Source organism: Thunnus maccoyii, chromosome 23 (genome assembly GCF_910596095.1).
Source record: "Thunnus maccoyii chromosome 23, fThuMac1.1, whole genome shotgun sequence".
NCBI lineage: Eukaryota > Metazoa > Chordata > Actinopteri > Scombriformes > Scombridae > Thunnus > Thunnus maccoyii.
In genome coordinates this window covers 24,379,899-24,402,143 of record NC_056555.1, presented here as the reverse complement: position 1 = coordinate 24,402,143, position 22,245 = coordinate 24,379,899, and the positions used below count along the sequence as shown (strand labels likewise).

Below are 22,245 nucleotides of genomic sequence, written 5' to 3'. Positions count from 1 at the left end.
TTTATGGATAAAATGATTAACCGATGGATCAAGACAACCAGTCTTCAAGCAGTTAATTGGTAACTTAACTGGTAGAGAGCGCAACATGTGAGGAGGGGTCCCAAGCAGACTTTGCTTTATTTTAAGGGGTCACAGGCAAAAATGCTGTGAACTATTATTTTAAAACTCGCGTGAAAAATATTGAACTCTTCCTTTAACTTTCCTACGAATCTGAACCCAACTTCAGCGTCGTTACAGTACGCGAACTTTAGCCATCAAATAACGATTTTATGTCGTCATTAATACAGTTTCACGGTATCCCCCACGAATAATACACCTTTTAACAAATATAATAATACGTGAATTAGGTTTTATTGTTAATATTTGTACTTTTGAGTGAATCTCTTCCTGCGGCGGTGACCCGGATGCGATATTTTCTTTCCTAGGATGGCGATGTCATGACCCGCCCTACTCTGCCTCTGATTGGCTTACCCCAATATTGGTACTACTACTTCTAACCAATTCCAATCCTCATGCTTAAACCTAACCAATCCAACCAACGAAGGAAGCGAGTACTAGCCAATCATAAGCACAGTAGGGCGGGTCATGACTTCGCCATCCTAGGGAAAAGAAAATTGGCGACCCGGATGCTAACCGGGCGGACACGCCGCACCACCGCTTCTGTCGTGTAACCGACATGCAACTGATTTCTGGAGGCTTCGCAGCGGCTCCGTGATGATTTAACGACAGAGAGAGAGAGGAGAGAAAACACCCGATGAATTGAGGCTTAACTAAGGTGAGGTTTTCGGAAAGTGTCGTTTCTTTTTTACGTTAAATAAAAAACGGTTAGCGGAGTTTGTCACCGTGAGATTTTCACAGCGATGATGTGATTGAAGGAAGCAAGTAACCGTTACAGAGACGAACTAAACAAGGATAAAAAAGCGCCATTAAATGCCTTTTACTCTCTGTAGACTCTCTGTATCGCTGTTAAAGAAAGATTTCCCGGTTTTATAACGTGTACCAGTGTCAGGATGATCCAGCAGGCGAGCTCTGAGGCTAGTCGGCTAACGCTAGCTGCAGTTAGCCGCAGTCAGCTATTCTGCTGGCGGAGCGAAGTTGTTAGCTCGCTGGGTCAACTTTCTGAGGAGTGGCCCGGCCAGCAGCTCGCATCTTCAGCCTCAAAAAACAGCTCGTTTATTGTAGACATCCAACCCCTAAAATGACCCGTGTACCTGTTTAATTAGTGGTGTTTAATTAACAACGCGACATCGTGGCCAAAATTGTTGACGCTGTGTTGCATCATGTGAGCTGTCAGGTTGTATTGTTCATCCTCTGTAAATACAGTCTGTGCTGGAAAGTAACTGAGTACATTTACTCAAGTACTGCACTTAAGTACAATATTGAAGTACTTGTACTCAGTAGGTGATTTGTTCATTTCTAACAGGGGTGATGGCCCAGTGTGACTGCAGGATTATCATACAGGCCCAGCCACATATTTTATATTATAGTTGGTAATTTAATTTAGATTTTATAGGACTGCTTTTACGCTGAATACATATTTTGTGTAGGCCTAGTCTTTTACTGGATGTGGACATTAAGTGCTTTAATAAAGCTTATTATTCATAACACACCGTAGTCTTATAAACTTTACCTGTAATTATGTAACTGTAATCTAATTGGTTAATGTTCTCAGTCACATGACCTGCTCCACTCCCAGGTGACATCAAACATCAATAGTATAAATTATATCTGTAGTCATGTCTCCCCTAAAATATTTAGTTAGAGAGGTGGCTTAGTCTGGGGTGTTTATTCAGCAGCACAAACGCTACTGAATGATTATAGAAATATTATAAGAAAATTATAGGAATACTATAGGCAGCAGTGTGTCTATGATCCTCTCGCTCTTCCACGACTACACGTTGCTACTTGTCACTTTACGGTAATGTGTATATATATATATATATATATATATATATATAGAATTGAGCATTTATAGTATACACAGTGCATTCAGACCAAACTCCTTCCGTTTAAGAATTGTGGAGGCCACCGTGCTCTTGGGAACCTTCAATGCAGCAGACTTTTTTTTTTCTAGCCTTCCCCAGATCTTTGCCTCAACACAATCCTGTCTCTGAGCTCTGCAGGCAGTTCCTTCCACCTCATGGCTTGGTTTCTGCTCTGATATACATTGTCAGCTGTGAGACCTTATATAGACCGTTGTGCGCTTTTCCAGATCATGTCCAATCAATTGAATTTATGTTCACAGCTATATAGTTAACTTCATACTCTCTGCTCGCCAGCCTCACTGTCTCACACACACACACACTCTCTCTCTCTCTCTCTCTCTCTCTCTCTCTCTCTCTCTCTCTCTCTCTCTCTCTCTCTCTCTCTCTCTCTCTCTCTCTCTCTCTCTTTCAACCCCCTCAGCGATAGCACTGGTTAGGAAAAACCGTTGATCGTCCCTTCAATCGCCGATATACGATCCGATCACCAATCGGCACCAGCCCTGTATTGAATGTAGATTGATGATGGAACATAACAAAAAGTGAAGGGTTTAGAGTACTTTCTGAATGCACTGTAGTTCAGAGATTATTATAAATCCAAGACGAAACTGACAGAAGGGCGGGACTGAAGGAAAAAGGCGCAATTACAAATCCTTCTGCTACTTCAGCACCACAGACAGCGCCATGGATTTATCAATACACAGCTCAGTCAGGCTGCTGATATTTCAGAGTCGGGGTCATAGGTTCTAACTTATACAAACCTCAGTGAGATAAAGGATCAATGAGTCAGGCAGACCAGGCTAACCCCTGGTTGAGAGGGGGGAGGTAATTTGGTAATTTTGCTAACAAGGGGGACCCCCCCCTTCATCCCCGTCAAATCACCTACTGTTTGTACTTTACTTGAGTATTTCCATGTGATGCTACTTTCTACATTTCAGAGGGAAATATTGTACTTTCTACTCCACTACATTTATTTGACAGCTTTAGTTACTTTTCAGATGAAGATTTGACCCAATGGATAATATAACAAGCTTTTAAAATACAACACATTGTTAAAGATGAAACCAGTGGTTTCCAACCTTTTTGGCTTTTGACGTCTTACAAAAAGCAGTGTGTAGTCGGGGTCACATTTCACATGTCTATGAGTTGTTAACAGCTCCACCAAATAGTGATTTTTCCCTAATGTAGTGGAAGTATAAAGTAGCAACAAAAGGAAATAATCAAGTAAAGTACAAGTACCTCAAAACTGTACTTACTTGGTTACTTTCCGCCACTGCTGATGCATAAAGATTAATAATGTACTTAATATTTAGCTAATATATCAGTTACAATGGAGGATTTATTGCTCAACAAGTACTTCTTCTTATAATACTTAAAGAAAATGTAGTTTTACTTTTACTCAAGTAGGATTTTAGATACAGGACTTTTACCTATAATGGAGTATCTTTACATTGAGGAATTACTCCTTCTACTTTCTTCCACCACAGTTGAAAGTGTTTCCTCACGTTTTCCTTCCTTCATGCTTTGATTTTCCAGATGAAAGGAATCTGCCTGACAGCAGCAGAGAGGAGTGAACCTGCCTTGGAGGAAAGCTAACCCACGAATGGCCTGCCAGTCTGTCGCTGCAATCATGGACGAGCAGGCCCTGCTGGGGCTCAACCCGAACGCCGACGCCGGCTACAGGCAGAGGGTAAGAAGCTCCCGAGTTTCAGAACATTTCACCCACAAATGTTATTTATTATGGAAGAAGTGAAAGCAGCTTTAATAGATATTTGGATGTAATGTGTTGGTTGTGGCTTGTAGTGTTAAACCTACAGAGAATTATCAGCGTCTCTGCAGCTCCTCTCGGCTTTACGGAGCTTTATAGTGAGTTTCAGCTCATTGTTTATCTGTCCGGCTGCAACTTTTACTGTTCTGGTTCACTCTCAGCGTCTCTCATAGCCTCGTTTTCACACGTACACTACCTGCTCAGCACCGAACAGACACAGTTAGCTGTAGACTAGCTGGTGAACATATAGTGGAACATCGGAAAACGAAAACACGTCGGCAGTTTTTATACATTGAGGAGGACGTAGAGGCGCTGGGGGGTTTTTCTGTCAGTAGAAACAAGACAAACAGAGTCGACACAGGTGGATCAGTTGAAATCTGACTTCCTGCTGACATCATCACCAGTAAATAGGTCAGTTACACAATCAAAACACCAACTAAATCAGCCACACAGGCACTAAACACACACACATCCCACCTCCATATTTCAGTTTTTATTCATGTCGGCTCCTTGGATGAAATTATTCATATCCATATCTATTATTTTCATAATTTATATATTGAAATATCTTGATAATCCAGTGAATGGTGTGGCATACAGTGTGTTGGAGTGCCTCCTTTTCTGTTCATTCAATCCAGAATCGATATTCCCAAAGATTCTCACCCTTATCTGAGACATTTAAACAAGCTAATATTTCTATTAAAATGACTAAAACGATTATTTAATCAAAAATAAACTAATTTATTATCTGTTGACTAATCGTTGCAGCTCTAGAGAATACTCTTTTTACTTCATATCACTTTTTTCCCAACTCAGCTGTGTCACCACTCCTGCGTCAAATGCCAGATATCATGAAAGTATTGTGTCTTGTCATGTGTGTCTTCAGGCCATGGCATACTTTGAGCAGCTGAAGGAGTCTCAGGATGCCTGGGAGGTGTGTGCAGAGGCCCTCGCTAAAGGGATTTACAAGTGAGTTTCAGCTCAAACTAAACCACCTGCCCAGATAACAAGTTAGCTTCTTTTTTTTTTTTATGGATCGTGTTTCACGTGTGTTTAAACATATTTTATTGTTTCAGTGACGACCATGTGAAGTTCTTCTGCTTCCAAGTTTTGGAACATCAGATCAAGTTCAGGTGAGGAGGATGAACCCAGTGCGGTATCTTCTCTGTAGGAACGATTGTTTTATCCGACTGAACTGACAGGTGTACTGTTGGTTGTGTTGCAGACACGCTGGTCTGAGTGGCGCTCAACAGCAGCTCATCAGAGAGACTCTGATGAAGTGGCTCCAGTGTCAGGTACAGCATTTCATCATATGTCGCAGAAAACATGTAAAACACAAGTATTGTCCTTTTTAAATCATCTTTATCAGCTGAGAAACACTCTGGAGGTTAACTGAGCAACTTTGACACAACGATACACCATAAACACACATGAAAATAAAGTCATATATAACCTGTGGAGGTTGGGGGTGGGGGGGTTGTTATTAATAAGGGGTTTTAGACAAGAGGAGACGTCTGCAGATAAAAATCTCCTGAATGATGAACACTGAAGTAATCCCAACCAGGAGAAGCTGCTTGTTTAACAATGAAGACAACAACTCCCATGATCCCTTGCTACTTCACAACGTCATCAATGGAGGCTCAAAATTAAAAAGAAATCTCAAAAAATTCAGTTGCATTTTAGTGGGTTAAACTATTAAAGGGTTAAAAAAATCCAAAAACTAAATAATGGGCTAAATTAAAGAAGAAATTAGATAAGAACGATGAATTATGAGTTTTAACTGAGACTGTTGATGTTTTCTCTCATCTGTGCAGCTGATAAACGCTCAGCCTGAGAAGCCCTTCATCAGGAACAAAGCAGCTCAGGTGTTCGCCCTGACCTTCGTCATGGAGTACCTCACTCTGTGGCCCAAGTTCTTCTTCGACATCCTGTCTCTGGTGGGTCTGAACCCTCACGGCGTGGACGTCTACCTGAGGACGCTCATGGCCATCGACGCCGAGGTGGTGGACCGAGACATCCTGCACGCACCCGAGGCAAGATCACGCTTTCTAATGACGGGGGTCCCATCAGCAGAGTTAAAATAAAGCTGGAAATGTGTTTGATTATCAGCAGACGTTGGGGGATTATTGCATGTTTATGCTTCCTTCCCTCAGAATTAAAATCTGATGTATGTGTGAAGTGAGTTTGTACTTTGAGCTGACGGACTCATCTTCTCGTTTCCTTCCTCACTTCAGGAGACGCGCAGGAACACTTTAATCAAAGACACCATGCGGGAGCAGTGCATCCCAAACCTGGTGGAGTCCTGGTTCCAGATCCTGCAGACGTACCAGCAGTCCCACCCAGAGCTCACCTGTCAGTGTCTGGAGGTGGTGGGAGCCTACGTGTCCTGGATCGACCTCAACCTCATCGCCAACGACCGGTCAGTCTCTCGCTCTTCACAAACACACAAAAGAGAGACTTTAAAGCCCCTGGAAAGGCAAATCCATGATTGGCTATTAATCATGTAATTTGGGATCTAATGTGCATATAGTAAACACCTAAAAACTATGAGAACATAGCCTTTGACATAGTCTATGTAATTCTTTAGAAAGTTTCTCTCCCTTCCCTTGTTACTGGGTTGCAGTTAGGCGGGGCTAAACTAGGGAATTTATTACGTAATAAATACCTGCGCAATCATATTTAGGAGAAAGATGATTGACGTGGCTCTCCAGCAAAGCTGACTTTACAACACTTACTCTCATCTCCCTCATGATAAAACGATGCAGTGCACTTTTCTTTGCTTTTAGCTAGAATGAGAATTCAAATTAGCCTGATATGGTTTGAAAGTTACTGTGTTAAGCTAACTAGCAGACTTGGGTACACCATCCAAATCTGTATTAATCACTGAGTGGATAAGTAGCTCAAAAGTGTAGCATAGCAATGCTAATGCTAACTGTTTCATGTAAGTGAATGAAAGATGCTAAAACACTTAGCTTCTTAGTCTGGGAGGTATAGTTCAATAAAAACAGATATGTGTGGTCTAGTCTAGTCTGCTAGTTAGCCGATGAGTCAAGATAACTAGTAGACCACTGGGGTAGTTGATAATAAGCTCAAAAGTTTTGAATAGAAAAGCTAATGCTAACCGTTTCATGTAAGTGAATGGAAGATGCTAAAACGATTAGCATCATACTCCAGGAGGTATAGTTCAATAAAAACACAGTTTCAGATGGTCTAACCTAGTTTGTTAGTTAGTGGATTAGTCAAACTTTCGACCAAGTAGGGTCCATTCGATAGATTTGGTAGCTACTAGCAAACGTTCAAGCTATGCTAACCATTTCATGTATGTGAATAGAGGATGCTAAAATGATTAGCATCATACTCTGGGAGGTATAGTTAAATAAAAACACAGATTTGGCTGGTCTAACCTGTTTTGCTAGTTAGTTGATTAGTCAAGTTTTTAACCAAGTAGGGTCCATTTGATAGATTTGGTATTTTATTCCATATCAGCAAAACGTTTTAGTGAATGAATAGAAAATAAAACAGTACTTGAGCTGAAAGTGAGCTGTCAATCAAACGTGATCTGGACACGCCCACACAGTCCTGAAAAATGCTTTGAGCAGCCAAATGAGCTGTTTGAGCTCAGTTTTCTAATAGTTATGAATGTTTATTTTCATTCAGATTGTTGTGGATGCTTAATGAGACACTCAACTTTGATATCATATATGCATTTTTTTATAATTTCAAGCCACGTTTCCAGAGGCTTTAACAAACAGAACCAGCCAGAGAAAAGAGCAGTTTTCTGATGTATCACACGCTTCACGGTTTCAGGTTTGTGAACCTGCTGCTGAGTCAGATGTCGGTGGAGGAGCTCAGAGAGGAGGCCTGCGACTGCCTGTTTGAAATCGTCAACAAAGGAATGGACCCCGTCGATAAAACCAAGCTGGTGGAGTCTCTGTGCCAAGTGCTGCAGTCCGCTGGATTCTTCAACGTGGATCAGGTGAGAGTCCACCTGCCAGAGCTCTGCTTCGGGTTTTAACGATCTGCAGTGACGTGAGAGGTTCATTTTGGAGCAATGAACATGTCTGGTGACATAAGCAGGGTTTCCATGACGATAAAAAGCTGTAAAAAGTCATTCTTAAAGGAAAATTCTGGTTTATCGCAACTTCCGTCCATCATTTCATCAGTTAGCGCTGTAGACAAGACAGTCGAGTTCAGGTCTAAGCAGCTCTGAGTCACTGAGGTGAGACAAGGAAGCAGACAGTCCAAACATGACCTTTAATATTAACCATAATTATTCATCCAAACCCTGAAATAGCTTAAAAAAATGTAAAATAGTTGAGATGCATGTTTTCACTATGTAACTGGTAGCACTCTACTTTAATCCTCCCATATTTAGCATTTATTTAACATTCATGAGCATCATATAACCAGTTAATAAAAGGTTTATAACTCACTGTAATGCAGCTGTCAGCAGATATAAGTGTTTACTGTAATTCCTCCTGTGGACACCCAGATGTGTTTGCTGCTGTATGAACAGATAATGACAATATAGTAAAACACAGCTGTAATAATATAAGATTTCTTCACAGGACAAGTTATAACTGTCCATATATCTGCTTATAACTACATGATAGTGTGTTTTAAACATCATTTAATTGCTAATATGGATACCTGTCCTTTTTGTGTGTGTTTTGTTTTTTCTAGTTCTGTTTTTTAAAGATATGTTTTTGGGCATTTTTGCCATTTTTAGTTTTGATTGGTAGTAAAGAAGCAGACAGGAAACGAGAGGTTTAGATTTTTAATTAGTAATAAATTCCATAAGATGGTATTAAAATGTCTTAGAAAGTGTGTGAAGAGAAAACAGTCGATGGCGGTTGGTTTGGTCTTTGCAGCTCAGTGCAGATATGAGAGAAAAGAGGACCAGGTTTACTTCAGAGCCACATGTTTATATTCACACCCAGAGGCTTTTCCTGCTTCCTGGATGGCAGAAGTTTTTATTTCTCTCTTCCTGTCTCGTCAGGAGGAGGACGTGGACTTCCTGGCCAAGTTCTCGCGGCTAGTGAACGGGATGGGACAGAGTCTGGTGCTGAGCTGGACCAAGCTGGCCAAGTCCGGCAACGTGAAGGAGGCGGCCGAGACGCTGCAGGCCATGGAGGCCAAAGTGCCGCTGCTGCTGCAGCTGCTGGTGCACGAGGACGACGACATCTCCGCCAACATCGTTGGCTTCTGCTACGAATACCTGCACGTCCTCAAACAGGTGAGTCCTGAAGCGTCAACTGGATCAATGTAGGGCTGCAAATAATGATTATAATAATGATTATTTTCATGCTCAATTAATCTACCGAATATTGTTACGGTTAATCAATTAATTGTTTAATCTGTATAAGATGATGTCTTCAGATGTCTTGTTATGTTTGAAAAACAGCTGAAAACCCAAAAATATTCAAGTTACAAGTATATAAAACACAGAAAAGCAACAAATTTTTGCATTTGAGAAGCTGTTGCCAGCAAGCGTTTGGTATTTTTATTTTAAAATGACTAAAACCAGTTATCAATGATCAGAATAGCTACCAATAAAGGTTTGGGTCGATCAGCTAATCGACGCGGCTCTAGACGAGTCAGGAGGAATTAAAAGCTTCTTCTTGGTGGGAAGTCCTGGAATATAGTTGTCAGGAAATATTGATTGTAGAGCTTCTACGATTCAGTCATCTTAATCAATTAATCAATAGAAATTCAGTTGAGAAGCCTTATTGATAACGGAGCCAACTATTATATTAATATTTTCTAATATAATATTCTAATTTCAGCCACTCAGTTGTGAGAGTTTGCTTTCTTAGTCTCATATGATGTTAAACTAAATATCTTCAGTTGCAATTACAAGAACCATTTAGTAGCTTTTCTGGAGCTTTCAGTCATATTGCACAATCATATAAATATTATGTTATAAGTATTAGAAATAAATATGTTGAAGTTTTGGACATAAAAGCAATTAAATAACTTTGGTCTTTCTGGTATTTTAGACCATTTAAATAATAAATAATCACCTTAATCACTTTATAGGAATTTAGTAGAATATATAAAATTACTTTGACATGTTGCATTTGTTAGTGATTTTTTTTACATATTGGAAATGGTGTAAAATTTGTGCCGCTACTCAAATGAATGTTGTGAGTTTTCTGTGAGTTGAATTTGAACTTGTTGTTTTAGTTTAGGAAAAACTTTTACGATATGTATTTTGTTTTTTGTAGCTTCCTCAGCTGACAGACCAGCAGAAAACAAACATAGAGGTGAGTGTTTGATTGCGATGACGCTGTTAGTTGTAGCTTTATATTTTCAGGATAAAATATTAACACTTTGCATTTTCACTGCAGGCAATCATGCTCGCCGTCATGAAGAAACTGACATACGACGACGAGTACAACTTTGAAAACGAGGTATTTTTTCATTATTCGGTGCTGACTTTTAGCCGTTAGACACGGTGAACGTTAAACAGTAACGCACCTTCTGGTTTCGTCGGTCAGGGTGAGGACGAGGCGATGTTCGTGGAGTACAGGAAGCAGCTGAAGATGCTGTTGGACCGTCTGGCTCAGGTGTCTCCAGAGCTGCTGCTGGAGGCCGTACGCCGAGTCTTCACCAACACCATGCAGTAAGAGCCTGAATTTACTTATGTAGAGAGAAAAAAAAAACGATTTGTGACAGCGCCACCAACTGTTGGATCACCAGACTTGAACAATGTAATCTGAGATAAAGTAAAAAGGTGTTAGAGCACCATTCATTTAGAGTCCGTCCAGCTTTTGTGGATTGCATTAATAAATTACTGTTGGCTTCTTACTTGCAAAGCTTTTATTGCTCTTACAGTAACATAGCTGGTTCACTGTCTCTCCTCTGCTCCGCTGTGCTGCACACACACACGGGAGGCCGAGCCCCGCCCTCGCTGAAACACACAGAGCAGAGGAAATGACACAATAGAGGGATTACTCATAGTATTTACCTAATTTATGTGCACTCGCTTCATTTCAGAGAGTCTCTACTGCGTTTTATTGTCATTTATGGTCATGCTGCTTCTCTCCTCTGCTCTGTGATGCGACACAGCGGAGCAGAGGAGAGACAGTGAACCAGGCGAAGCACTCAAGTTGACAACTACACTTGTTATGTTACTGTAAATACAATAAAAGCTTTGCAAGTAAAAAGCCAAGAAGAGTCATTTAATCCATGCGACAGATGGACAGACGATGGGGGGGGGGGGGGGGGTATAATATGTATCCAGTGTTTTCCCTATATTCATTTTGAATATGAGCACCGCTGCTAAAATTTCAGACGATCATTAATGTTAACATGCTACTAATGATTTTCACTCGTACACTGTGTACAAAAACCCTGCGTTATTGTGGATTTTTTTTTTTAGTCATCCTCCTCCTCTTCGTTCTTCAACGGACATCTACGTGAAAGGTACAAGAGTAGCGTAATGTGCGTCTGTAGTCGTGCGAGCGGCAGAAACGTGACGCGAGCGCGAGCGGAGCAGACGAAAAGTTTAGCAGTAAGTTGTCGATCTGGCAGTAAATGTAGAGTACAGACTACAGATTGTCAGTTAATAAATGCTGCAGCTCCTCGAGACAAAGAAAATACTCATCTATTGAACGGGGTTAGCCCCGAAGTTAGCAACAACGCGTTAGCTTGACCAGGCTCACTTAAGGTGGACTGACTTTTAAAGTGGACCAGCAATTCTCATTTTAGTGTCAATGTCAGCCGCTGTTTGACAGAGAACAGAGAAATGTCTGGTGAGTCTCTTTCTTGAGTCCCCCCTCCCCCCCCTCCCTCCCCCCCCCCCCTCCCCCCCTCCCTCCCCGCCGCCGCCGCTCCAAGGCAGTCAACCTATGGGAAACACAGGTATCATTATCAGGATATGAGCCCTAATCATGCACATTTCACACCATTATTAACTAAAAGAAGCTAAAACACACAGTAACACCTTATTTTAAGTCTCTATGTTTGACATTTAGAAACAGCATATAAACAGTTAATTCACTATAACGATATAAATGTTTATTAATGTGTTAGTCAACAACTATAACTCCTCCCGTGCTGCTGTATAAACAGATAATGAATGTAATAATGTAATATGTCGTCATATTATAGTTGTAATTAATGACAAATTCTGTACATATGTTCATATATCTGCTCATAACTACATTATATTTAATATATATTTACTGAATGTTAATATAATGCTTTTGGATGTTAAACAGGAGGACTTAAGGTAAAGTGTTACCAAATAAATAAATAATAACAGTAACAATCACACCAATGAAAATCTGCATGGAGGTCAAACAATAAATAAGTTTATCTTGTATTTGTGTTTTTTTGTTTTTCAGGAACTGGCAGACGGCTCCGTTCATGGAGGTGGAGGTGGCCATCAGGCTGCTGTATATGCTGGGCGAGGCCCTGCCGGCGTCTCACGGCGCTCATTTCTCCGGAGACACGGCGAAGACGAGCGCTCTGCAGGACATGATGAGGACGGTCAGTCACATGATTCCACTCTGATATGTATAGTTCAGTTATCTGCTCGACGGTACGGACACCTGAACGTTACTTTATTTCCATCCTCAGCTGGTTTCCTGCAGCGTCAGCAGCTACCAGCACAGCTCGGTGTCTCTGGAGTTCTTTGAAACGGTTGTTCGATACGATAAATTCTTCATCGTGGAGCCTCAGCACATTCCAAATGTTTTGGTGAGTAACTTTTTTTTTTTTTGCAGATTATAAGAAAATCTACACTCATTTACATTTTTAGAAAACTCCTGTGTGACTGAAGATGTGTTTAAATGTGTTGCGTTCACTGTCAGATGGCATTTCTGGACCAAAGAGGACTGAGACACAACAGCCCAAAGGTCCGCAGCAGAGTGGCCTACCTCTTCTCCAGATTCATCAAGACTCTGCAGTGAGTCCACTAGAGTACATTACAGTCCTGCACTAAACTCAGACGTGTTTATTCAACTTAATGATATTTTAATGAGTCTTAAGATAATAACTTCAGAGCAAAGATATTAACTTTGTGTCACATTTGTGGGCACAAGATTGTATCTAGATGTCCTGATAACATTATAACTTGAATAAAATGAAAGTGCACACAAGATAATAACTTGTTATATTGATAATAAGATATTGATCTTGTGCAAACTAAATTAGAACTTGATATCTTTGTAAACACGATGACAAATAGGACGTCCTGTGTGATAAACATGATGTTCTTTGTGTTGTGAGTTGTTGTTGTTGACGCTCTTGTTTTTGACAGTAAACACATGAATGCCTTCACTGAGGACATCCTGACCAGGATCCAGGACCTGCTGGAACTCACTCCTCCTGTAAGGATCAATATCTGATCAATCACTCATATCGTTCTTATACCCAGAAACTCTCAGCTGCCCAAAGTTAACTGTTGACCCAGATTTTTGCAATTAAAGTGACATTAAAATCAAGATTAATTCCAGTAGAAAACAATACAAACAATTAAAAAACAAGTTAATAAGAATCTGTTTTGAATTGTCGTCTCTCCAGGAAAACGGCTTCCCGGCTCTCCTGACCAGCGACGACCAGCTCTTCATGTTCGAGGCGGCGGGCGTGCTGATAGTGAACGGCGAGAGTCCCGCGGAGAGGAAACAGGCGCTGATGAGGAGCCTTCTGACGCCGCTGATCGACGCCTTCCGCCTGCTGCTCGCCAAACTGCCGCAGGAGACGGAGGAGGAGAGACAGGCCGCCCTCGCCGACTGTCTGAGCCACGCCGTCGGCTTCGCCAGGTGAGGATCCATCCAGACGGGAGGTTTCGGGAACAGCGACACAAGACCAGACGTTCAGACACGTTACTTAAAAGCTTCAGAAACAAGTAAAGCTGCAAGCAGCGTCGGTCGGGACCTCGCACTCATTTTGCTTTTTAAAAATGAGGGATATTTATAACAAGTGTGGTGTGCTTTTATTTTGAAAGATTGATTGACAGGATGAGAATTTTCTGCAGGGTGAGACATGTCTGTCTTGCTCACACCTGTGTGTAAAACAAATTAATTTCCTAATTTTCATCAAGTCTAAAATTTGGTGAGTTTTTGAGCATGTTTAGGGGGTCAAATTAAGGGTTTAAGTGGCGTAATAATAAAGAAAAAAACAAACAAACACACGAAAAACAACAGGGTTAAACAATAGGTTTTGGGCTCAGTCCCTAAAAAATAATAACTTGATAGAAGTATAACACAAATGATCAGAGATTCAATCATCTCCTCTTCTCTGCAGTCGGACCAGCAAAGCTTTCAGCAACAAGCAGACGGTGAAGCAGTGCGGCTGTACGGAGGTCTACAGAGACTGTCTGCAGACCTTCCTGCCTGCGCTGAGCTGCCCCGTCCAGCGGGGGGTGCTGCGCAGCTCCGTGCGCTCCTTCCTGCACCGGATGATCATCTGCATGGAGGAAGAGGTGCTGCCCTTCATCCCCGCAGCCTCCGAACACATGCTGAAGGACTGCGAGGCCAAAGACCTGCAGGAGTTCATCCCGCTCATCAGCCAGATCACCGCCAAGTTCAAGGTACGCTGAGAAAATCTGACACCTATCGTTTTCAAACTGATATTAATCAATTAATAATAATCAATAATAATGAACTTTACTTATGCAGCACTTCAGAACAAAGTCACAACATTCTTTACATGGTTGAAAACATTTAGACAATTAAAATAATACTATATATGAGATAAAAGGTGACAAAAGATCATAGAATAAAGAAATATATATGACAGATACATCTTGGAAATAAAAGCTGATTAATGAATTAATTAATGTTATTAATAAAGATCAGAGTAGATTTTAAACCAGCTGTAAGACGTCGTCATAAACGACCACAGTGAGGTAACTCTTCTCTCTTGTTGCCACGGCAGCGGCAGGTGTCTCCGTTCCTGCAGCAGGTCTTCATGCCGCTCGTGGCCGCCATCTTCGAGGTGTTGGCGCGGCCAGCGGAGGACAACGACCAGGCAGCCGCGCTGGAGAAACAGATGCTGAGGAGGAGCTACTTCAGCTTCATCCAGACCATCACAGGAAGTGGCATGAACGAGGTGATGGCCAATCAGGGTGAGTGAAGAGCAGAGGCGGGTCTTAAAGGGGAAACATCAGAGTGACGTTTACAAGTCTGTTCAGACTCCGTTCGTCTCATTTTGAGTTAAATAAATACACACTGATGACTGAGCGTGATGCTAGTCAATCATACGACGGTGGTTAGAGTGGTAACATGTTGTCAGCCAGCCTTAATTGTTTTTTTTTTCCTTGCGTTCAGGAGCGGAGAACATCGAGCGAGTTGTTTTCACCATCATCCAGGGAGCCGTGGACTTCCCCGATCCCATCGCTCAGAAAACCTGCTTCATCATCCTCTCCAAACTCGTGGAACTGTGGGGTCAGAAAATCTAGAAAAAACATGAAACTTACTTTTTTTTGTTGTTGTAGTTTTTGTTTTTGTTTTTTTTCTGTTTCTGACGATGTTCTGATCAAACCCGCAGGAGGTAAAGACGGCATGGTGGGTTTCCCCGACTTCATCTACAAACACATCGTCCCCGCATGTTTCCTGGCTCCTCTCAAACCGACCTTTGACCTCTCAGATGCTCAGACAGTCCTGGTGAGTTTCTGTGTGCCGGCTTCCGACCTAGAAACACGCGGCTTTATCAGCTTCACAGCATTCAGTATGAACGTTGTTTGTTTTCCAGACGCTGTCAGAGTGTGCCGTCACGCTGAAAATGATTCATCTCAAAAGGGTAAAAACAGTTTTACTAATTCACGAACTTTCTTTTCTTCAAGTTTTAAAAACTGTATTTTAACACATGGATGAATTTTCTTTGGACTCTGTCTCCTTTTAGGGGCTGGAGTTTATTCAGTTCTTACAGCAGGAGTATCTGCCCTCACTTCAGGTGTCGCCAGAAATCTCTCAGGTAAGTCGGTCAGTTCTGCAGGAAAAAGGGAAGATGCTACCCAGTTGCTTTATGGGAAATGTAGGATCCTGAAAGTCAGCATATCCTGATTTCAGATGTGAATCTATCGGCTAAATTCTAAAACAGTTTTTTAACGAGAACGACACGCGTCCATTGTCGTCGTGTTTCTTCTTCTTCTTCCAATGAAACGCTGCACTGCTGTCACCATCTGTTCTGTCAGCGTTGTAACAGCGTTTCTTCAAAGCTCAGTTTTCCCCGTAGACATGACATCACCAAGCGTTTTCACATTGACAAACTCTGGAGGAGGTTTTTGGAAAAGCTTCATTTCTGGGGCAGAAAAAGGGCTTATCCCGAAATTCCACCGGGCGCGTGTGCGCCGCGTTCCGGCTCTGACGCGGCTGCTGGAGCTGATTGTGGCTGCTCTAGTCAATGTATCCGACTCCACCAGGCGCACCGCGGCGCGTTTCAGAAGCTTCCCAGAAGCGTCTCTCCGCTCTGCTGCACTAAAGATAGACGCCTCGTTTATTTTTCACGGAAGCCGCGTCAAGCAACACAGAGCAGATGGAGCTGGGCAGGAAGTCAGACACAGAAACAGCATTGAGCATCCGGTCAATTTTCAAAATAAAACACCCCGTGCAGACTCCTGGTCGTATATCAACAATAAACGCAATTAAAACCGATGATTAAAGAAATCCTTTAACTACGTAGCCTAATTAACCACAGCAGAAGCACGAAGATCAAGGAAAATGACCAAATGAACGAAAGCTGAGCAAGTTAACAAAATTGGACAGTTTAGTTGCCCTGCTACTGCAGTAATTACGGTAGCCTTAAGGGACTTTATCAGCTTTGACTAGGCTGCTGTAATTACTGTAGTAGGAGTGCAACTGACTTTTAATGGCGGAAGGCTTCCCCGCAGTGAAGACGCTCCGCTTCTGACACGCTCCTGGTGGAATAGGGCGCCGTGCAGAGGACGGAGTGAAACCGCGTCGCAGCCGGAACGCAGCGCCCGGTGGAATCCCGGGGTTAGTGTGGACGAGGTCTTCAGGGGCATCATCATCATCATCACTGCCTGCTGTGCTGAGTGTGCTGCTTCCTTGAGTTCAGAGCCTAGATGCCAAATAACACAATCACACAACGTACATATTCTTTAAATTTAAATTTAATATTTTACATAAAATAAATCCGTAGTTTCGGTTCTTATCGCCCCCCTCCGCTCAAAAAAAAACAACAAATATTTTTCTACTTCTTCACTTTGCTTCTGTGCAGAGTTTGTTTTCACATTCATCTGCTGAAGAAGGAAACTTTTAACACGTATATACGAGCATGATTCATGACATCACAACCAGTTTTGAGCCAATCGTGGTCCAGTATGCGACCTTACACAAGTGTGATGTGGAAACTTGAAGCCTCCAGCGAACAAACACTGAGACTGAACTTTACAGTGAAGGAGGAAACATCTGGTGTCCAGCAGGAAAACTTTAGACATCAACAATATTTACAGATTCAGAGATTCTGGTTTTTTACATGAAGGAGGAAATGATGGTTTAAGAATTAAAGAATTATTATTGAAAGCAGAGTATTTCTTTTAAGTCTTAAAACATTAAATATTACCTTTTTTCAGGTGTTTTTCACCCAGTTTTTATGTTTTTTTCTTTCTAACAGGAGCTGTGTCAAGTCATCCAGCAGCCAGACATCAAAGTCCTGAAAACTTACATTAAGGTTTGTTTTTTTTTTATTATAATCGATGAGATTGGCTGGTTGTCAGTTTATTTGATCAGTTGATGGATCACCTGACGATTCTCCTTCACTCCTCTCCGTGCAGGCGTTCTTCCAGCGAGCAAAGCTGTAGGGAATAAAACTGGAAGTTCACTGGGACTGAAAGGACATTTCACAGGAAGTGGTCGGTCGTACACGCCACTTACAACAACAAAAAAATGGAACTTAGCATAGGAGCTGCTTTTGCACTTAAAAAGTAAATGCATAACAAAGCCCAGTCTGTCTAAGTCGGGTAAATGGACAGAAGGTCGGTGGACGGATAAATCCCTCCTGACTGCCGACGAGACGAGCTGTCCACGTGGACTCAGAGACAGAAAGAAGCTCGACTGCTGATCAGAAACAGGGAGAACTTTCTACGGAGTCGTGTGGAAAGGGCTTTTTAGAAGTAAACAGATCTGTGGGAGAGGACACTACCTGTCTGGAAAACATTTGGTAATTATCCTTCAACGATCCGAACACTTCCCTGTTAGGATTTGTGAAATGATAGCTTTACTCTAGTCAGACCTCGACGTTAGAAACCACATTTCAGAACATGCTAGATTTGATTTTTTTCAGATGTCATTTGCTGCCACAGATTTTGGACAAAAAAAATAAGGGCTGAATTGTATTATTTTTATTTAAATGTGGCATTGATTTTTTCTTTTTCTATGTGTTGAGGATTGGATGGTTGATTTTTTAAGTTTGAAGTGAAACATTAAGTGCTTACAGCCCGGCTCGATGTGCATTTGCCTTCAAGGTTTTTCGGACTTTTATTTTCCTCAATTCTCAATTCAGAAGCAAATATTATCTGTATTATCTCAACAGCTCTTTTTATTTGTTACATAATTGGATGTAGATACTCAGTTCAGAGCAACATCATTCCCCTGTGGTGTTTTTTTGTGATAAAAAAAATTTAAGAAACAATCCTCATGGAATATTTCTGTTTCCTGGAAAAATAACTAATGCTTTGGGCTGTCTTAATTTCTTCTTCTTTTTTTTTTTTTAAATAGATGTTTGGCATTTTTTTTGCCTTTATTGATAAAGAGGAGTCAGACAGGAAACATGGGGAGAGAGAGAGACGTGTATGACATGCAACAGAGGTCACTGGCTGGAATCGAACCAGCAACATGGCGTGCACAGTAATCATTAGGCTACCGGAGCGCTCCCGGGATGTCTTAATTTCAGATGGAAATGAATATAAAATGGAGGAACAAAGTGTAAATAAGAGAGTAAGATGTTAAAAAATGTAAATAAAGTTCCTAGGTTTAGTTTTTTTTAATCTTCATTACCATCTGGAATCTATGGAAGACCATTTCTGTCATAAAAACGAATAAAAAGAACCAAAAGTTAAGACTAATAAAAATAAAAATACCCTCAAAAGTCAAAAGTTTGACTTGCTAATCATTTTGACTCAGTATTTATGACTTAGTATTGCATAAGTTCGACATGATAAACTTACAAATTTCATAATTTCATAAAGTCAAGATTTTTTACAAGTTTCAATTGTTTCGTAATTTTGAACCAAGAACTAACGAGTTTTTGTCATTGATATTGTTTAAATCATATTTTGACTCACTGTCACATAATTTTGATCTGGAAAATCTTGCAATTAAAGTTGCATTTGTAAAATTGTGACAAACTATCTCATATGATCTCATAAATCTCATAATTCTGACTAAAAAGTCATAATTCTCAGTTAACTTCTATCATAATGGTGACATAAGTATGTTAGTTTATAATAATCTTAAAGATCATTTTAAATTATCATCTCATACTTTTGACTTTGTAAAAATGTAAATTCTACAAGTATGACATAATGAGTCAAATATTCAGCTTTCAGCATTTCGACCCTCCAAAAAGATCATGATTTGACATAAAAGTCATCATTTTAAGTTACAGCCTTTTAAGTTTTCATATTTCTGATTTAGTATCTCATAATTTTCCATTTTAAATCTCATAATTGTGACTTAAAATTGACATTGACATAATTTTGATTTGATATCATAAGTGCTATTTTTATAAGGGCTATTTTTATTTTTGTCATTCCTTACTTTTAATCTTTTTTTTTTGTTTTTATGGCAGGATTGAGCTTCCGTATCAAACGCATAACTCATTCATAGGAATCATTCATGTAAAGCTCATGTAAAAAATATGAATTTGCCCGTGTACAAAAGCAGCTCGGTGAATTTTATATTTGTGACAATTCAGGATGATCGACAAATTGATTATGCAACGCTTAACCGCGAGCAATACTGTGAAGGAGCTGTAAAACAGTTAAAAACTGTCCTAACGAAACCAATCAGTGCGAGACGATGAGATCCAACTGTGACAACTGACTGTAACGACATTTCTGCTGATGTAAAAAAAGGCGAATCCACTTTTCAAACTGCTGTCGACTCTGTACTGATGCTTCTGTTCTTTAAAACTTTGGATATTGTGATTCCCCAGTTTGTGCTGTTTAACTGTACATGTCGGTCACAGAAATACCCCCCCACCACCCCCCACCCCGTCATGTTCTGTTTCCTCTGTTAAAATCAGTTTGTGATGTTCAGTGCAGTCCTTGTAATTTGACTTCTTACTGTAGCTCCAATACATTTTCCCTGAAACGCTGCCTTTTGAAAACCTCCAGAGAAAAGTGCCTGAAAGTGTTAAGTGTTCATACAGGCATATAAATAAAGCTAGTTTAAGATTAAATCTGGTGGTGTTCTATATTTTTCTTGTCAACACATCCCATAAAAGTCCAAAACCAACGTGTTAGTTCGCTTCTGACTTCCCTACGCACTGTGGCTCTCAGCTCCAAGCCAGTTCGTACTGAAGATGCCAATATTATCTTAACCTTAAAAACTGATCATAAACATATAGTTTCATTTATTTAAAAAAGGCCTCAGTAATTCCCTGAAACATAGGCCATTGTAGTTTTGAGCAAATGTTACTGAAGCAGGAGAAAATAGTGAATTTATGGGACTCACATTTGCATTTAAATAATACCCTTTTAATAGTATAAGCTCGTTGTTGGCTTTGTTTTTTTGTGGGATTTGTTGACAAGAAGAAAAATAGAGAAAATCACCAGTCTCATCCTTTAATTAATAATAATAAACCATTTCATAAACTGAAACGTGAGGATTGAATTGGTTCTGTGTGCCTCCTCTACAATGAGTCAGCACCAATTTAAATTGACGTCAAAATCTGCCATTATTTTGATCCTTGAAATTTTTTTTTTTTACACGTACGCTAATTCAGTCTTAACTAGCTAATTTAACAAAAACCTCTATCATCAGTCTATTTATGCAAATAGTCTCAAAATTTAGAGAAATTCTTGTTAGTCATCCGATGTTTCCGATGGATATCAGGTAAATCTGTGTCCCCTGTACAGAGTTTGATCAAGGCTGTATTCAGCCTAGCTTAGCACAAAGACTGGAAGCAGGGGGAAACCGCTAGCCAAGCCAAAAAGTGACTTCTAACTCCAGCTAAAACCAGAATCTCTCCTTTTTACATCTGTTCAAAAAACTAAGATAAAAAGTAAATCGGACAAACTTGAAGTTGTCGGAAGGATTTTTTTAAGGAGTTAGGCTAGCAGTTTCCCTCTGCATCCAGTCTTTGTGCTAAGCTAGGCTAACCACGTCCTGATACAGTGGCAGTTAGCTTCAAACTACCATAACAGCTAGTTACAAACAGCTAGCATAATGTTGGACATGCTAACTGTTTGTAGCTACCACAACATCAATTAGCTATGGACACCTAGTGATTATGCTAGCCAGCTACGGGCTACACAAGCTAGCATTTTCCCCCTGCTTTCAGTCCTCATATTAAGCTAAGCTAAACATATCGTGGACCTAAATCTCTGTACTTAATGTTTAATAGGTTGTAAGAAGGTGTATTTTCCTGACTTTTATCACAGCATGCAGTTGTTGGTCGACAAATAGCTCCACTTCTAACTGCTCCTAAAACCACAATGTCTCATTTTTACATTCCTCTTTCTACACCTGTATGTAAAATGGACAACTTTAGAGTTGTTGGAAGGTGTATTTTTTGCACTTCTAATGGGCTAGCAGTTTCTCTCTGCTTCCAGTCTTTGTGTTATGCTAAGCACACAAAACTGATATCCATCTTCTCGTCTATGAATATTAAGACAACAAATGAGAGGATTTCTTGCAAATTTTCAGACTGGACTTTTAAAACTTTGTTTTGTTATTTGTGGAAAAATAAATACCTGAGCTCAGGAATACAAGGTACGTTGCTAAAAGCTGCTTCTAGCTAGGATTATGTGTTTTAAGGTGCTTTCTGTTTTTGAAGGAATGGTTTCACATTTTGGGAAAAAGTCTTAATTCATTCTGAGAGTGAGATGTTCAGATGGATATCAGTCTCCGTTTTGTTTAATAAAGAGCTGGAATCAGGATGGGGATAGCCTAGCTTAGCATAAAGACTGGAAAGAGTGGGAAAAGACTAGCCTGGATCTCTCCAGAGTTAAAAAATACACCTACTAACACCTCTAAAGCTAACTTCACATATCTCGTTTTTTTAATCTGAAATGTAAAAACCACAACCTTTGGACAGAGCCGAGATACAGTGTTTCAGTTTTGCCAGTTATGACTCTGTAAACATGCATATCTGTTACAACGCTAAAACACAGTTTGCTCTGACAGGATCTGCACTTAATTCACGTTATTAACGTCAACAAACCCAAGTCTGTACAACCTGAATGATAGATATCCCCTCACCTACACCTGAAGTGATTCTAACGTGATTGTATCCCTCATTGTACCGTCATAGTATTCACACCGACACTAGAAGTCAACGCTGCCACTGAATGCTTGT

General features: G+C 40.5%; 1 protein-coding gene across 1 annotated transcript; it reads left to right on the top strand.

Moving 5' to 3' along the window:
* The first annotated feature begins 614 nt into the window (after positions 1-614).
* Positions 615-20,124, top strand: xpot (exportin, tRNA (nuclear export receptor for tRNAs)). The gene is made up of 25 exons (XM_042402809.1): positions 615-775; positions 3,519-3,672; positions 4,637-4,719; positions 4,827-4,883; positions 4,976-5,045; positions 5,565-5,783; positions 5,985-6,169; positions 7,558-7,726; positions 8,750-8,986; positions 9,978-10,016; positions 10,101-10,163; positions 10,251-10,375; positions 12,102-12,246; positions 12,337-12,456; positions 12,570-12,664; positions 13,019-13,088; positions 13,282-13,520; positions 14,005-14,290; positions 14,638-14,827; positions 15,030-15,146; positions 15,250-15,365; positions 15,454-15,501; positions 15,604-15,675; positions 17,338-17,394; positions 17,498-20,124. Exons 2-25 carry the CDS (start codon positions 3,586-3,588, stop codon positions 17,522-17,524), a joined length of 2,916 nt encoding a protein of 971 aa, XP_042258743.1. The 5' UTR covers positions 615-775; positions 3,519-3,585; the 3' UTR covers positions 17,525-20,124.
* The last annotated feature ends 2,121 nt before the right edge of the window (positions 20,125-22,245 follow it).

Bases quoted from the DNA above. Each gene is read 5' to 3' on its own strand.
- xpot (XM_042402809.1), top strand. From the start codon at position 3,586: ATGGCCTGCCAGTCTGTCGCTGCAATCATGGACGAGCAGGCCCTGCTG. The intron at 15,147-15,249 runs GTCAGAAAATCT...TCAAACCCGCAG, and splicing joins CAAACTCGTGGAACTGTGGG to GAGGTAAAGACGGCATGGTG. The intron at 15,502-15,603 runs GTAAAAACAGTT...GTCTCCTTTTAG, and splicing joins AAATGATTCATCTCAAAAGG to GGGCTGGAGTTTATTCAGTT.